This window comes from Manis pentadactyla, chromosome 14 (assembly GCF_030020395.1).
Source record: "Manis pentadactyla isolate mManPen7 chromosome 14, mManPen7.hap1, whole genome shotgun sequence".
Classification (NCBI taxonomy): Eukaryota; Metazoa; Chordata; class Mammalia; order Pholidota; family Manidae; genus Manis; species Manis pentadactyla.
This window is the reverse complement of record NC_080032.1, coordinates 54,064,933-54,082,678: the sequence shown is the minus strand read 5'-3', so window position 1 is coordinate 54,082,678 and position 17,746 is coordinate 54,064,933. Positions and strand designations below refer to the sequence as shown.

General features: G+C 38.7%; 1 protein-coding gene across 6 annotated transcripts in view; it reads right to left on the bottom strand.

Moving 5' to 3' along the window:
- The window catches only part of ATP2C1 (ATPase secretory pathway Ca2+ transporting 1), a 194,496-nt gene that overhangs the window by 1,345 nt on the left and 175,405 nt on the right, over positions 1-17,746 (bottom strand). For all 6 annotated transcript variants that reach the window (XM_057491448.1, XM_036894770.2, XM_057491450.1 and 3 more), the window contains 4 exons: positions 16,974-17,121; positions 16,373-16,468; positions 14,923-15,064; positions 13,560-13,684 (listed from right to left, as the gene is read on the bottom strand). In XM_057491448.1, coding sequence (XP_057347431.1) covers positions 13,560-13,684; positions 14,923-15,064; positions 16,373-16,468; positions 16,974-17,121 — 511 coding nt within the window. The remainder of the gene's footprint in view (positions 1-13,559; positions 13,685-14,922; positions 15,065-16,372; positions 16,469-16,973; positions 17,122-17,746) is intronic.

Sequence of the window (17,746 nt, the reverse complement as noted above, 5' to 3'; positions counted from 1 at the left end):
TAAGCTGTGTGAGGGCAGGGACTTGTCCATTTTATTTGATGTGTAGACCCAGTGCCTAGCATTTAGTAAGTACTCAAATATTTGTTGAGTAAGTGATATGTGGAGGCATACAAAATAATACTGGTGAGACTTTGTTTCAAGGTAAAAAGCTGTCTAGCAGTAGTATTCATACATCTCTGGGCCTCATCTCTGAGCTAACCCCTAGAACAGCAGGGGTTACTCTACCAAATACAAGGTTAACTGGCCTTTGACTCATGGATTCTTTATTCCTTTCCTCTGATAATTTAGGTCATTTTTGACTGGATCCTGTCCAGTTACCACAAATCCCTTTAAAACAAAACAGGAAAAACAAGACCCAACAGTTCTCTTAATAATGATTTCAGCAGGAGGATTGTTTTTGCATCTCAGCATTACCAAGACTTTTTAAGTGATAATTTCACTGATTGAGTCATGGTTCTACATCAGTTACTAAGGCACAGTTGAGCAACTCTGGCAGCAAGTTAAAAATTTGTGGCTTCCTGTTACTCCCATCTTGTACTGTGAAGTAGATTTTTAGCCCAAGTGAATGAATGACCTTGCAATTGATGCCATTAAATTTTCTCATATTTCAACAGATTGCCTGTTGTGTTTATCAAAGACATTTTTAATTCCTTTTCTTTGAAGTGTCAAGAGGCCTGCTCTACCTTGGGCTAGTTGAAGAACGAGCAGGCATCGTCATTTCATGTGTTGGTAAAAAGTTCTAAATATTGCCAGCTAAGACATAGCAACTCAGTTCTTTCCTTTAGGAAGGGACAAATTATTAAGTAATTTTATTAATCATTTTATAAAAGGAAGGAGAGCTCTTGTGTTCAGACGCCTCATTGAAGCCACATAACAGTGGGTTGTCCCAGTGTGCTGAACCTGTCCTTAAACAGCACTCTTTTCTCCCATTAAATAGATTGTACAATGGAAGCCTGGTGCACGGACTATACCAACAACTGCTAATGTCAGCCTCTGTAGAAAGGTTCCTGAGCTTGTGTCCTGAGGCAAAGCAACTTTATGAACATCTTTTCAATGCCATGAGGTCATGTGCTCCTGCTGAATTATTCCTACCAAAGGGTAAATCAAATTCAAAAAAAAAGAGGCAGAAGAAACACGGCACCAGCTGGTCAAAGACCAGAGTGGGAACCACCTCAGACAGTAGACGTTGGTACGAGGCAAGCAATCGGTTTGGGCTATTAATGGCTGAAAATTTAGAGGAACATATTGAGGGCTCAGAGCTGGAATAAATTCAGTCTGCCACCAGATTACACAATTCTTACTTAAAATTTTTCTGTTACCTTCCTTGAGATGATTAACTTTTTCTTTAGAAATAACCTGTTAGGGGACTAACATTGCAATAGATAATCTTTGAGTTCCAAGCTATTTTGTATTCTACTTTTAATAAATACAACCTGATTTAAGAAATTTCTGTATTTCTTGAACACATTTTAAAGCATGGTTGTACTTCTCATGTTCCATTTCAGTAAGTTAATAATGAAGTCTATAACCTTTAAATTGCAGCAACTCAGATAACTATGTTTTCAAAAAGAAGTCCTACCTTCCATTATTTCCTGTAAGTAGAATCTGAGTTACTACTTCAAAGAAATTTTTACAACTGTTTCCTTTTCATCCTTTATTATGAAAGGTCTGGGCCTTGGAAGATAGAAGTGAGGATGCCTGACAAAAATCTATGTGCAGTAAAATAGACCATGGCAGGGATGATAAGCACATTAGATTTGCTCCAAGTGTTAAAGCATGAGTTGAAACTAATGGTCCCAACATAAGAAACAGCATCCTGACCTGTTAGATCTAGTGGAGGAGAAGGAAACACTATGAAGAAGTTAAAATTTTAGATAGATGCAGCAATACCAGAACCTAGACCATTTGTTATACTACAGGTTCTGATCCATTAATGGGATGTGAAATGAATTTAATGAGTCATAACCAGCATTTGTTAAATAGAAAATGTCAGATATGCATATCATATATTAGATGGTTGTGCAGCGTGTACAATCAAATCTGTGGATTGCAGTCAAGAGACTCTGAAAGGCACTGCTCTGGAACACACTAGAGGCTGCTAAAGTAACAAAAACCAGCAGAACTGGGAAGGTGCTGACCAGTTCCAAATAAAGAACTTGAAAATAAAAAGGTGGAAAGAATGTATCTGTACCTTCTGACAGGTGTATTCCATCAGTAATAACACATGTTTTGAACAGGCCTATCTATGTTCAGTTCCTAACATTTGGTTAAAAAACTCCAGTTTCCTAGGAAGCACCATACTTATAAAGGAACCAGGCCAGCCAGTGTTACTAACAGTCAAGTGTTGAATGGCTTTAGCCATTAACAAACAGCAATCTTTCATGCTTCTAAAGTTATCAAGCTGGCTTCTATTCCAATGGTTCTAGAAATAAGAATAGCTTTGTTTATGTAGGAGTGCATGGGGCTCTGCATTAAGATTGTTTTCTGTGTGTAAAGAGATGATCACTCCCAGAAGAATCAAGAAAATAGCAGTCATGTGCCCCTATTTTTTGAGAAGACATGTATATTTCCAGCAAATAGAGGACCAGATGGGGACTATAAGCATGTAAGACCTTTGTTATATCAAAGTTCTCTTTTCCTTTATTCCTGGAGTTAGGTGGGGCCAGTTTGGAAATCATGCCAATATGAGTGTCTTATATCCTGACTTAGCAACATGGCTTTTTAAAACCATCAATCTGGCATGAAAAAACATTCATTCCCACTTCCACTTTAGCAAATAACTGATTTGACAGGCACCAAACTGAAGAGAGTATGGGTGCAGAGTTTAAAAAGTCAGCTGAATTACATAAGTCATCTTTTTCTTTCATTAAAAAAGTTTTCTTCAAGCAGTAGAAAGAGGCCCTCCTTCAGGAGACAGAAGTCAAGTTCTCTTCACTAGCCATTGTGATCAGGGCCTTTCACTTGAAATTAACCAGGCTTATAGAGAAGGAGTTGAAACCTAGTAATGTCCATTAATTTTTACTCTGAGAATTCAGAAGTTTTACCTACATATATTCTCTGTATATGAGATGAGAGGTCACAAGCACCCCATAGGGTATCTGGGGGTGCAGAATGGCAAAGTGCAGACTGACTTGTAAGGTCCTTGTAGTTCTTAAGTCTTAAGATTCATTAAGGTAAAATTATCTCAGTAAGTCCAGTAAGACTACGATAAGAAGACAGCAGTCACCAGGACAAGGAGAGGTTAGGTCAGAGGGTTCTCAGATCTGGCTTTTGAGGTTGGCTTAGGAGACAGGCATTCGGATGAGGTACAGGAGGCAATGGGAGTACCTGTGTGTTAGCAGAATGTCACACAATCCATATTCCACTTGGAAAGTCTGTTTCCTGTGTTTCTAATTAAGTCTTCAGGTCACTCCATTCTAGCTAATGAAATCTCACCTAAGGCTTTGGAAATAGAAGTCTTCAATTAGCATGTTAAACATCAAAAGGAATTCTGGACAGCTAAGACAAAGTTTAGGAATGAAGCTGGAGAGAGAAAAACACTAATATTATTGTGTGTTTACCTGCCATAAAATTGTATTTGAACTTTATTTGTACAAGCCCTTTGAGACAACTGACCTAGAAAGTTTAATATATATATCTTGTAAATATAAATGCAAAGCCTTTCATAATAAATGATTATACAAAAAAGGAATTCAAATTAATTTTACTATTTGACTTTGGATTTCTAATTCAAATTGACAATTTTAAAAGATGAAGACCTTTATAGCTAGAAAGATCTTAAAATTATCTTTTCCACCTTTGTGCATGAAATGTCAATGACTATGCCTCAGTTACTATATCTGTGAAAAGGGGATCAGAACAGTTCAAATCATTGTCTAAGGATAAAATGAAGTGTACTTTTAAGCTACTTAGCACGGTGCCTCACACTAAGAACAAGCACTAAGTGATAGGCATTTTATATCCACAAGAAAGCCAGAGCAGAGCAGGGGATCTGGGAGGTGAGCACTCAGCAGAAAGACGGAGGCACCCTGAGACCAGTGGCTACAGGGCAACAGCAGACTTTTACAGAGGCAGAGGTCAGCACTATTAAGAATGGCTGAGATGAGAGGGCAAGAATGTGAAAATTAAAGACCAAAGCCACACTGCAAAGTGCCAAGAGAATGGGGTTAGGCAGCTAAGCTCAACCTCAGAAAATAGTGAAAAAAGCCCAGAAGGAACTATGCCTACGTGAGTACTTGGGCCCCACCTACCCTTTTTTCTAGTTACCAAGGAATTTTCTGTAGTGTTTTTAAACCCAATTTGAATGAGCCATGGACATGTTTAAAGATAGTAAAAAAATTACGAGCACTGTGGATAAAGTGAAGGTTCCTGTGGCCAGGAGTGTGGGCAATACGATATTGACTCTATATATAAAGAGCCCCGCCCAGTGATCTGGGCTGCATGGCTCTGGGAGAGCAGAGGCTGGAGTGGTGGCAGCACCGAGGGCAGAGGACAGGCTGAGACGGCTGCAGGGGCAGAGAGGCCCACAGACAGAAACTGGCTTGCTGTGTGCAGACTCGCTCTGAGGGGACAGGATTCTAGTGACTGACCTGCCACCGTGGGACTACGAACATTCCATTGTCATTCTTTGGTCTCATTGCGTAGTGAGCTTGCCTGGGGCTGAAACCCATTGGCAAGACAAGCACCTATTACCATTTTCTGTAAGCTTCCTCTTCTTGCAGCTGCCAGGTCTTCTGACCTGACCCCACGCCCCTAAGGAGCCAGAGCCCCTTCTTGACCTCAGTGAGGCACCTGGAGCGCACTGGGCACTGCTGTCCAGCACGCACTCTCTGGCAGGCCCACCCACAGCAGCGCTAGAGAGCGGTCACTCCCCAAACCAGGAGAGACTATTTCACTTTCATGAAAGGACAGACTTTCACTAGTACCTGACTCCAGAGTGACCGTGTATTTTCAGTGAGGTGGACAGGGGTACTTGGTCTTTACCTCATTAAATCTTTTCAGTGATGCAATTCAGTCAGGACAGCTAAAAATGATTTTGCACCTCATACCAATTTGAAAGTACTTATTTTGAAATCATACTTACTTCAGACAGATATATTTAAAAGATGCCTCCCCACTTTGAGCAACAGCTTTCTGAGCCCATACAGGGTAAGTTGTTCTGGTATTTCTTTCCAGGTTTACATAACACTAAAATTCAAGCCCCCCCATCTATAAAAATCCTAAGAGACAAACTCATGCTGAAGAAGGATGTTTTACAATTCAAAAAAATGACCACACCAGGCCATGGACCAGTCCCTTAAAATGGGAGGTTTGGTGGTTTCCCTGGATTCAGTTTTCAGGGAGGGAAATGGCATTCACATGAACAGGCTGCAGGGTACACGCACACACTTTTATTCCTAACTAGCCCTGATCATTATAGATACCTAATTAAAATAATATTCCTAACTAGCCCTGGTAACATTGTAGATACTTGGTTAAAATAGCTAAATCTTTCTCAGTACACATATATTACTATACACACACACATGTATACACATTTTAAGAAACAATTTTCTCATTACCACCAGAGACACTTGGAGATTTCTGTGTACAAGGTAACCCACTGTCGTCAGGATCAGAACCTAGGAATGCTTTTGCCAAGGGAATAAAAACCTGATCAGACTATTCCAAGACTGAATGTGAAAAATTATGGCATGTGAACTACCATTACAAGATTAGGAAAGCCTTTCAGGTATGTTTTTACCTATAATTAGTGCTTTTTGGAGGATTAATTGAAGTATTGTTTCCTGATAAACTGCCACGTGTCTGTCCAGACATCACTTTCCCTGTGGCTTCCTGTCTGGTTCATGTGTCACACATCCTAGGGAAATAAAAAATATTCACAGGAAAAACAAAGCCTACTTTGCAGCTTGCTGTTCTGGATACAGAGTAATTAACTATTTTTTTATGCTAGAGGAGGGATTATGTAGGTTATCTCACTCTGAACTTGCTCCGATGTGAAAACTTTTTCTTGAATACATATTAACAGTTTTCTGGAAAAAAAAAATGGGGTTTGTAAATGTACCAATGAGAACTGCTTTAAATTATTGCTAGAATTGTTAATAATGCAGCATTTCCATGCCTTCACTAGAACAGTGGTAATTAGCCTGTTGTCTGATTTCCTATTCATCTGCCATCCATTTGTGCAGGATGGGGTGTAGCTGGGAAGTGGAAGCACCTGGGGTTCTATTGCGTTTACTCCTACCTTTTAGGCACTTGAGTGGAGAGATCCGGTAGGCAGCTGGATCTTTATCTGGAGCCTAGGTAAAGGTCTTTGGGTGCTGAAATTATGAATGCTTTCCTTTTCTACTCTTTTTACAGTTATCTCCAATGAGTATGCTGTAGAGTTATAACCAGAGAGGTGTAATAATCAAAGCCTTTAGGAAGGATAGCATCAAGAGAGCAAGCTTATTAACTAACATTCCCTTCTCTTGCCTGAAGAAACTAAGGAAACGAGGTATAAAAAAAATGGTGGTCAGGCGGCCTTTGGTGTGAAAATGTGGGATTGGTGCCCTCCAGACCCAAGTTCCCAGGCACAAAGTACTGCAAACCCACATGCTCCCAGATGTGTGTGAGCTGCTCAGACGGCTGATGAGCCTGACCCTATCATAATAACCATGACCTGTTTCAGACAGCCAGAGGCCGACTGTAAGAGAGCTTCACTTGAAAATACTGTCCTAACTTTACCTTAAAAATTGATAAATTCCATGCAAATATGTTTTGGTTTAGAATGTTCTGTTCTGAGAAAATGAGTTAAGTGTATTGTGCCCTAAGACTGCGCTGATAGGGTATTTTGGTTTCTACTCTTATTAAACTTTATCCTAAGCAAACTCATATACTGTTGCTACTCAAGTTAAGGCTATCTGTGTTTCTGTTAGGAGGAAACACCCCATGAGAGGGGAAGCCCCCACCCCTCTTGTACATCTAAGAGGGCGGGAGGGGGCAGGCAGAGCAGAGAGCAGCAGACTGTACGATAAAAGCACGGGCGGGGGATGGGCTGTGCGTGAGATGAGAAACACAACCCCATGAGTGGCAGGTCAGAACCCTCCACCCATGTGAAGCCCCAGAGCCTTGGCAAAGAGGTGGAACTGACAGCAGCTGGCATGCCCCCCTTGTTGGCGAAGTTCTGAGAGCAAAGACTGACTTTCTCCACACAGGAGCCAGCCAGGGTGGAGACACAGAGGCGTCCCTGGCATAAAATCTATTGAGTGCACACATCCCAGAGAACATCCTGTTGGGAGACTGAAGGTAACTTCCTTTCTGGTCTACTGAGCACAGTGCAAAGATCTGTTTTCCCTTTTGAGTATCTACCTGAGTAGACAACTTTTTTTCCATAAAGGGCCAGTCATGTCAACACTTTGGGTTTAGTGGGTCATATGGTCTTTGTTGCAACTACTGACTTTCACTGCCACAGCGTGAGGGAGTGGTGAACAATGTGTGGGTGAGTACACACAGCTGTATTCCAGTGAAACTTAATTTAAACCCAAAAGCAGACGGATTTGGCCTATAGGCCACAGTCTTGTCAACCCCAAAACTAAATATCCCCACAGGGGTGAGCTAGGGAGGTATTAAACTTGTTTCCCTAACTTGTTAACAGTTTTAGCTAATTCATGGGCCACCCAGACCTCCATATAGAAAGATATTTATAAATTCTAATACAATCCTATTATGCAACCAAATGGATGAATAAGAGAAAAGAGTATGAAAACATACTCATTTATAACTCCCTAAAAGTGATCTAATAATGCTCAATGTAGTTTGTCATGTCTTTCCTATACATTTTCTACAATCACCTACATCACATATATTTTGCTCCAAGGATACTATTTTTTAAGTCTCACGTAAGTTGTTTCATATTATGCTTTTAAGTTGTAGACTTGGTGAAACAACACAAATAGTCAAGGTATCATTATATTTCCTTTGTGACCATGAGATGGCACCAAACTGTCACTTTCCACTGACAGGAACTTCGGTATACTTATTATGGAGAAGGCCATGTAGAAAATTGCTTCTAATACAGTTGAGAGGATTGATATTTTTAAAAAGACAAAAAACTATTAAAAAGCATATTTGAGTTCAAAAGCTGAAAATACCCAGAACCCTAAAATGGACCTCTAGGTTCATTATAGAACAATTTACCCAATTTCTGGTACTGTGTTAACCATGTGAGGTACGGTTTCTCCTCGGAGGCTGATGACAGAAACTGTGGTGCTGGGGCAGCCATGACTCAGGTGCGACAGGCAGATCTGCCAGGTCTAGACACCATGGGGCTACCACAGAACGGCCACCACCATCCTGCCAGCTCATGGGCAGTTGGCTAGACGAGCAAAAGAGGGGACGGAATGGCAATGGCAGGTGTGCACGGGGCTCACACACACGGGAACCAGCAGGCTTAGATCAGAATTCATAAGGATCAAAACTAACAGTCACATATTTTCCACTTTCCTCCCCAAACCACTTAAAAAATTCATCAAATTTCTGTCTAGATTTATCAGTGAAGTGGTTTACACTTAAATTTTTAATGCTTCCTAAAAAAATTAAATCCTACAGTTTTATGCCCAACCCTACAAGTGCATTTATTCTGAATAGCATTTATAACAAACTGCCCTACAAATACATGCACACTCATCTTGAATAGTCTGGAAAGGCCATAATGGTTGGTTCTTCAACTGGGCTTTGAAGAACAGAAGCTTCTGATTCTCAAAACTGAGGCAGAGGAAAAAGGTTTTCAGGTTGAAGGACTACTATCTAAAAAGACTGGTAAGTGCTGGAACACTGTATGGGGTATAAGACTACAAAGATCCGAGAAGTATCATGAGAAAAATGGAAAAGAACATTGTTTTCTACCTTGTTGCCATAAATACTTGTTGGGAGCAAGTAGGTTTTTCAAATGTCAACACTATTCAGTCATTGGGTTTCCATACACAGCCAACTTCAGTCTAAGCCATGCGGTTCCTTACTATATGTTATCTCTACTATCTAAAAAGACTGGTAAGTGCTGGAACACTGTATGGGGTATAAGACTACAAAGATCCAAGAAGTATCATGAGAAAAATGGAAAAGAACATTGTTTTCTACCTTGCTGCCATAAATACTTGTTGGGAGCAAGTAGGTTTTTCAAATGTCAACACTATTCAGTCACTGGGTTTCCATACACAGCCAACTTCAGTCTAAGCCATGCGGTTCCTTACTATATGTTATCTCACCTCTTACAAGAATGTGTTACTGCAAATTCAAAAAGACGTGCATACCAATAACTCAGATCAGTGTTTTCCAGTCGGTATCCGTAACAGCAGATTCATTTTGAAAGCTCTATAAACAAAAGAGGCTCAAATGTTCTTACCTTTTTCTCCTGAATTTTGAATTTATATAACTGCTGATTCTTAAGTAATAACTATAGTGAAGATGCTACTTTCAAAAAATATTTTGTTCTGTCAAGGCTGAGTTACACTCATTTATCACTGCACTTTAAGAAAAAAAAAATGATGCTTGTAACAAGAAACCATTTCCCTACATTATAATTAGTCAGCCATGGCTTTGTTCTGTGCTAGAAACCCATCCAGCATGTCTACTGGAAAATCACAGGACAGCACAAACTTCACATTTCAAACTGACATGAGTCCATGAGAGCCTGCTAGGTTTGGGGAATTCTCCCAACAGCTTTACTACCCAAACCAGAAACCAAACTCGGGGGGTATTTTACACTTTTTCCTTTTCTCCTGTCTGGTCATGTCAATGCTCTCTTAGAAGACAGAAATTCCATGCCTTTCTCCCCATATGACTGTCATAGCTCAATTAGTCCCTCTAATCGTACTTCCGCAGTTCTCTGACCAGTCCCGTTTTGTCTTTACAATTCACCCTCTGTGCTTCCATCAGCATTTTGCAAGACAAAAATCCAACTCACACCATATTCTTGAAACTGTCCCTCACGCTGCAAGCCAGATGTCTTTACCTTTACTCCGGGCCTGCCTACCCGCCCAACCCCTGGTATGACAGGCCTCCTGCTTGAACAGCCCCCACGCTCCTTCCCATTTTCACTGGTTCCTTCCCACCCCCACCAACACCTCTTACAGGGCTGTGCCCGATGGCGGCAACGTCCTATTGCTTCTCAGCTGCAGAATCCTAACTTAAGGCTGGATTCAAATGTCACTAGTTCTAGGAAATTTCTTTGACTACCTCTCCCCATGAAGTTATTTCTCTCCTTAGGCCACTATAGCGTTTGGCGCAGTACTTACCACTGTACTGGATATATTTCACACTGGTCTCCAGAGTTAAGACTGAACATTTCCCAGAGGCAAGATACTACCTCTTATTTCTTTATAAATCTAAACCTACAACAGTATTTGCAGACTAATATATCCACATTAATATCAAGACTGGTTAACCATCATCCATTACTGACAACAGCCAGCTCTGAAAACCAAAACCCAAAGTAAGGTCGTCCAACAAGAAGAGTCCATACCACACCACGCTGAGCTCAAGGATGATCTGTCTGTACATGCCATAAGATTAATATTTATTCACAGAATATTTTACTATGCAAATCCACTACTGTTTGGATTGCTGCTTAGCCTGAAAAGGCATTTCAGAGATTTCCAAATGCCTATGTCAAGGAAAATTTGCAGTAAAATATGTGCTAGACTCATTTAAATATGTGTATTTTTAAAATAAATGTGCAAAGATCAGTCTTCACTATCATGAACCAGCTCCTCAGCAGTTACACCCCCTGCTTATGCTGTGCATGACCTTGAAGGGCAGGGGTGCTGTCACCTTTCTAACCCTAGCATACTCCCGGTACTAAATAAAGTTCCCTGAAATGACAACCAATTCATCCATCGAAGGTTTTGTTGAGTCATATGTAGAAGTGCAATGCACAAGAACCTTCCAAATGACAGGCAGAAAGCAAGGTGAAGTTAACTGCGTTCTCAGATACAACATTTGTTGTTTACCACCAATTCATCTCACTGAGAAACTATTCAGAGTATGGCCAATACTCACTTTACTTATATCTTATATAAAAAAGACCAAAGTGATTTCTGCAAGACTACCAATGTAAAAGCTGTACTTTTGGTACATGGGTATGGAAGGTAAAAAATGTGTTTCATCCTTGTAAGTGTAGTTACTGCTATTAAATGAACCCGTATCCTAACAGGGGAGGTTTTTCAGGCTGCCTGATTTCACTCTGTTTCATCCTGAGTCATGCAATGCCCAGTACAGATGTGGTTAAGTCCTGTTTCTTTGTGGCCAGTTTTAAACATTTGAGAACTGCCTACCTAACTGGTGAATTATTTCAACTTCCTTTCTTCCTTTCTTTTCTCCCCTGATGTTTAATCACTTTGGGGCCAAATAACTTCATGACGTAGTCTAACAGAAAAACTCAAATCAGGTAATATTGTCAGGGACACCAGCAAATCTTAGGGCTAAGAAATGGGGTAAAACTTAAAACTTAGATACTAGTACATTTAAATTATCCATACTAATTTGCATAATATACTATGGCAGATACTTATGCAAATATTCTAATTTGTTGTTATACGATGGAAAATTGGAAACTGGATATAGTATACCTGAACTGTACATTTCACTTCTTTTTAATTCACAGATGCTACGTACTATGAGTACTAATTTATGTATCTTCAACATCTATATGATTTTAATGTTAATAGTCCCAACAGGAAGGTCATTAACTTATGAAAATAAATCATTTTGGGGGGGTTCAAACACCGAATGAGAAGATAGGCACATTTATTTCATACAAGTCATACTCTGAACCTAAAATGCAAAGCAAAAGATTACTGTGCATGTAATATGTATTTCAAGTCTTTGTAATAGAGAAGAAAAATCATTACAGAATTTAGGTATGAGACTTCTGGTCACCAAAGTTGGTCAGGTGATGGCTTCCATGTTCCCTCTAGAGAGAGGGGACAATGTACATGTGCCTACTGAGCCTTACAGGGTAAAGAGAATAGCCCATAGACATCTAAGTTGCTTATGTTCAACTGTGTCAGCCAACAAGAACTCAAATAGAGGCTCTCCACAGTGCTAATACTGGCAGTTTAATAGTGGTGATAAAAACTACAGTGGTTTATCCTGACCATTTAAAAATACAAAACTCACTAAGTTCAAGAAGAGTTGAACATGTAGGAATCTGAGACCAGTCACAGTTTCAGAGACAAATGTTCAATAGGAAAAAGGATTTCTAATTTTGAATTTCTGGCCCAAATTTACTACATACTCAAAACAAATTACCTATACCTCATCAAGCTATTATAAAAACTGGTGCATTACAAGAGCAAGTCCATCTCTTTCTCTAGCACGCCCAATGAGATGAGAAGGCGGAGGAAAGATGTGCAGGCCGCAGGGACAGGCTCAGGGCTGGGCCACAATCTAGGCCAAAGTGGCTGCAACACAAGAGTGCAGGGCTGGAGGAGAGGCCGCCACTGGGGCCTGGTCACAAACCACCTGTTCGGGTTTGAGGTTTTCTTAATTTCCACTACAGAACTCTGAACTTCCTAAGAAAGATGCTTACAAATGCACACAAAAAGACATTAAAAATAAAATTCAGTTAGTCAGGTGAAGTACCTGGATTTACATTTAGGGGATAACAAAATGATATTTGACAAAGGATCTATTTATGTTTAACTCAGAAAGGAGGCATAACATGTTAATATAGTTATAAATTTCAGCCCAGTGTTAAATATTTTTGACTCTATGACTAAGCGTTAATTACAGACACAGCTACCCTACCTAAAAACCCTACCCCACTGATAGCCCTGTACTAATTTTCTAGACTGAAGACTTAAAGCTAACAAACAAAACAAAAACATTTTTAAAAATAAAAAAAAGCAACCATTTACACTCACTAAGAAAAGCAAACATTCACTTCAAATTGCAGTATAGGCTCTTCAGTCACAAAAGGAAAGAAAAGAACAGTGATCTGACAGTGGTCACATCCTGTGCAAAAACCTTGAGATACAAAAATGGTAACACGAGGTATCTGAGCTGCTTACATTGCAGGAAAAAGTAAATACAGTAGCTGAAATATGGCACTCCTGGGAATCAACTTCTAAACCAAACAGAATGCCTTTGAAATTATTAGATTTATTTGTGTATTAGTAAGAAAGTCCCACCACCATAAATAGTACAATATTTAAAATAAAAAAAAATTCCTATCTAAGACAGATAGTGTATTTGGACTGTTAGACCTCTTTAACTGCAGAAGGTGGTTCAGGTTTTGCCTTTTTTAGAATTAAATTAACTTCCCATTTGCTTTATAAAGTTCCACTCAATTGCAAAAACCAATTTAAATCAAGAATATGTTATCAAAGTTGCATAATTTCATTTGGGACTGCCAGCAGGTTAAAGTCTCAAATCAAGTCTTTAACATTAACGCTCACTTTTAGTCAATGAAAAGTTAAAAAGTTCTCAAATCTTCATTATCCTCTTGAACTTGCCCTTCTAAATGATCCTCAGACTGAAATTCCTAGTTTGCAAATAAAAGAATGCAATATGCATCATACTTCAAGAAAAGACGGTGTCTTCAAACTAGCATGCTTCTGGACCGTTTCCCTGCTCCTTTCAACCTTCTTTATAATCTCTGCCACTATGCAAACTGACGAGGCGAGACCCAAAAGAAACAGCAGATCTGCAAGAGAAGTAAGTTGGGTTTTACAATTCTTTGAAACTTAAAGTTGGCAGAGCTTACAAGCTTAAGTTTTTCTAGCATTTTTACCAGATCTTTTTAAATACACTGTTTCACAACCACTCCATGAGGCAGACACCTTCAGCCTCAGTTTAAAAATAAGGAAAGTAAGGCTCAAAGGTATTAAAGGACTTACTAAAGTCACATAGCTAGGAAAGGCAGCAGTCCAGAGAACTAAAACTTAAGTCCTCATGACCATAACCTTTAACAGCAACACAAGAGGGATTTTCTATTTAATAGATCATGCAGCCTTTTATAAAGGTTATTGAAGTATGACTAAAAATCTCTCTCTGAAGATTACTTAGAAATAAATCTGCATCTATTCTATCTGAAAGCCTAAAAGAACTAATCATTTAAAGGCTATGTCTTTACAATATCTATACTATCACATTCTTGTTTACTGCTTGAAAAAGTGCAGCTATCTCCTTAAAACTCCATTTTCTTTTTAAAGGAGGAATGTGAATATGAAATTAAAATATTGAAATTAAACTAGTTAAACTTTAAGGTAAACTAACTTATAGCAAGAAATACAGTGAGGCTATGTAACTTATTTTCATAAATACCCAAATTAACTTAAAAACCCAAGAATTAAAAGTAGCATTACCATAAAATAGATTAGTCCTCATACTTACATAAATTTATTTTAAATGTACTGTATCAAATATTTAATGCATATAGCATATGAAAAAAATGTCTATCTTCCACATAATCTTATTAATAAAGTTCTCTGCTTTTGGGGTCAGACTGTTATTTCATAAAACTTATTTTTCACAAGAATATTGAAATACTAGTTTACCAAAATTGTAATTTTAAAGAGCAATGTGCTTGTCAGTTAGCTTAAATTTAGTTTTTCTTCACACAAGATTAAAAAGTTATAAACGACAATTACTCTACAAGTTTTGACTTGCTATATTTCAGTCAACAAATATTTTGACAATTGATAACCTATAAAAGAAACTAGGAGAAAATGACAAAAAAAAAGAGGAAGAAACAACCTAGAATTAGGAGAGTGACTCCCCTCAACTTCTCCAAATGAAAAACCAGAGCACACTCCTTTTTCAAATCAAGTCAGTCACTTTTCTCAGTTCACTTTTTCAAAGACAGTTATCAGAACAAATGCATTAGGAAATACTTACAATTCATCTAAAATATAAAAATTATAAAGATAATATTTTCTTTACCCAGTATACTTAGGCTCTCAGTCTGAAAAACTTTCTGAAGCGGAGGAAAGTAAATAACTAATAACTGTCCCATGATGGATCCAAGAACTGCATAGCAGAACATCTTATTACTGCAGAGGCCGACCTCAAACACAGACTTCGTCTGTTGGCAAAGCAGAGAGTCCGGCAGTTACTCCCTGGTCACAGCAACAACCTTCCAGTGTCACAGTCACCGCCAAGTTTTCATAAAATGGGCTGAATTCCATAGCAGCAGTACCATGAAATCTCTTAATTTTAACTATTATTTTGGAATAATTCAGAGGGAATAAGGATAAATTTTAAAGCAGCTTCTCTTTAACAAGAAAGGGCTTTCTTTAAAAGAGTGATTCCCTGTGATACACACACACACACACACACACACACATACACACACACACACACACACGACCGTAGGACTAAAGGTACTTTACATTCCAAAGCATAAGACACTCTATTTGTACATGTTTATTTTGCTAAATCACTTCTATCTGTTCATTAAGGTAGATAATTTAAAAACCTTTCTTGAAGAATGGAACTAGTAATGTGTGTATTGAAAAAGTAAAACTGCCTTTCATAAAACAAAAAAATAGTATAGCTTCTTCAAAAATTAGCCTAAATTAATGACAAATCATCATACTTGGAAAGTTCTAGCATGGCAAATGGTAATAATCAAGTATTCATAAGGTGCTCTCAAATTGAAATGAATAGTCAGGCCTCTAATGCAACCAGTTTTCATGATCAATATGCTCTGAAAAAGAACCACTAGGTCTAGCCCATTATCTTCTATCATAATACTTTGAACAATAAAAGGCAATCACAACTTAAGATACAACAACACTGAAAGAAAAGCAAATTTAAAATGTCCCAAGTTTTCACCCACTGACAGGAGTAATGGGAAAAAAATAATATGCACAAAATTGTTCTTATACTTCTAACAATACTTTCCTATGAAATGAGCCTGATACCATCTAACCCACAGGTTTGTCCTATGCTCAGGGAGTGTTAACTTGAACCTATCGTATAGGTACAGATAATAAGAGATTGAAAAGAGGAAAGATCAGAGAAGAAATATCAGAAACTACAGAGATAAAGAGAATGGAAAGAAGAAAGATGACACCTGTGATTTATATGCTCTTCTGGTCCAAGGTAAGCCTTATCTCCCATCACCTGACACCTGGGCCAGGCACAGGAGGGTGACGCCTAACCACCGCTGTGCCCTGTAACCACTCAGGCAACACCTACCCTGGGGCCTTGGTTTCCCCATCTGTAAATTATAGTATAATGATAAGCATATCTGTAGGAAGGCTGTATCTGGGGCCATAATCTGTGGCTACAAAATCAAGCAAGGCTAAAAGCCACAATCCTTGCCTACTTACAGTGAGAGTGCTCTACCCATCTGAATCCATCAGCTGAGGTCACCTACAGGGCATACCTGGGATCTGGAGCTTAACGCATTGAACATGTCAAAAAACACAAAACATGTGAAGGTCATTGTTGTGTCTCGAGGTGTTATCACATTGTCTCGTAGCTGTCAAGAGAAAAAACAATGTTAGTGCTAAATTTAATGGACAAATACTACATGCTTTTAGAAAGTATTACCTTTCCATTAGGATAAAATAGTTTTAATCTAAGAGCTACCTAACATTTCCTATATGCCACTTAAATAAGTCATCTAATAAACAGCTGTACTCTACATGGAGTAAAATGTCTTCTCACAAACCATATACTGGATATTACAACTTTCTTTATGGATGGCAATAAAGTAGCTATATAGTAAAGGCTGAGATTTTCTAACTTCTCCCCAAATTCTCATGTATTTTTATTGCATCTGAACTTCTCTGCACATTTACATTATTCTAATATGTGACTCAGGATTTATATTAACTCATAAAAATTGAAATCACACTTTTTAAATATTACTGCCATATGTTTCAAAGAGCTCTAACTTCCCAACCTTCAATGTAAAGCTCTAAAGTAATGAGGTCCTGTCATACAGATGCACACTAATAAAGTGGCTCATTCGGTGAATATACCTCCCGCCAGAAGACAAACAAAGTCCCACAAACAATGATTATTGATGAAACGAGTATTTTAAGTATCAGGTTTTTGGTCAAAATGCTGTCCTTCCAGTTGCGTGGAGGTTTACGAATGACGTCCTTATCCACTGGTTCTACTCCAAGGCTTCAAGAAAAAACAGAAAAGTGAATTAGTTTAAAGTCTTAAGGTTTGAACTTGTTACTTTCACAACCTCATTAACCTCAATTATCCAAGAAACTTAATACATTCTCATGGAGACAAAATGTGGAATCATAAAGAAACTCTCTGCCATGATTACGAAAATATGCTTGGACTTTATCAATTTTTCATCTTTTCCTATTATTTATTTGGCACAGTTTGATAGGGGATTGATAGTTAAATTTCAAAAAATTGTCCAGTTATATTTATATATAGGTTTACTTATTTCATATATGGCCTTAAATACTTGACCTTCTAACTGGACTCTGAAGTCCCCTTAAGCCAGGTTTTGACAAGGATGGTTTGTTGTGATGGCCACTGACCTGCATCACTCAACCACTCTCTCTGCTGGGAAGCAGCATCTATGGCCCCATTATTGTAAAAAGAAATACTTCCATGCTTAGGCTCTTCAAACACGTTCCCAGCCTCTAATACTGACAGCAGAACCTAGGTAATAACAGCGAACTCAGTGTCTCCATTACATGAGGCTCTGAGGAACAAAAGGCTTACTTCCTGGGGGCCAGGGGCCGCACATGGTCCCCGCCCAGCTCCCGCAGAAGGCTGGGCAGCC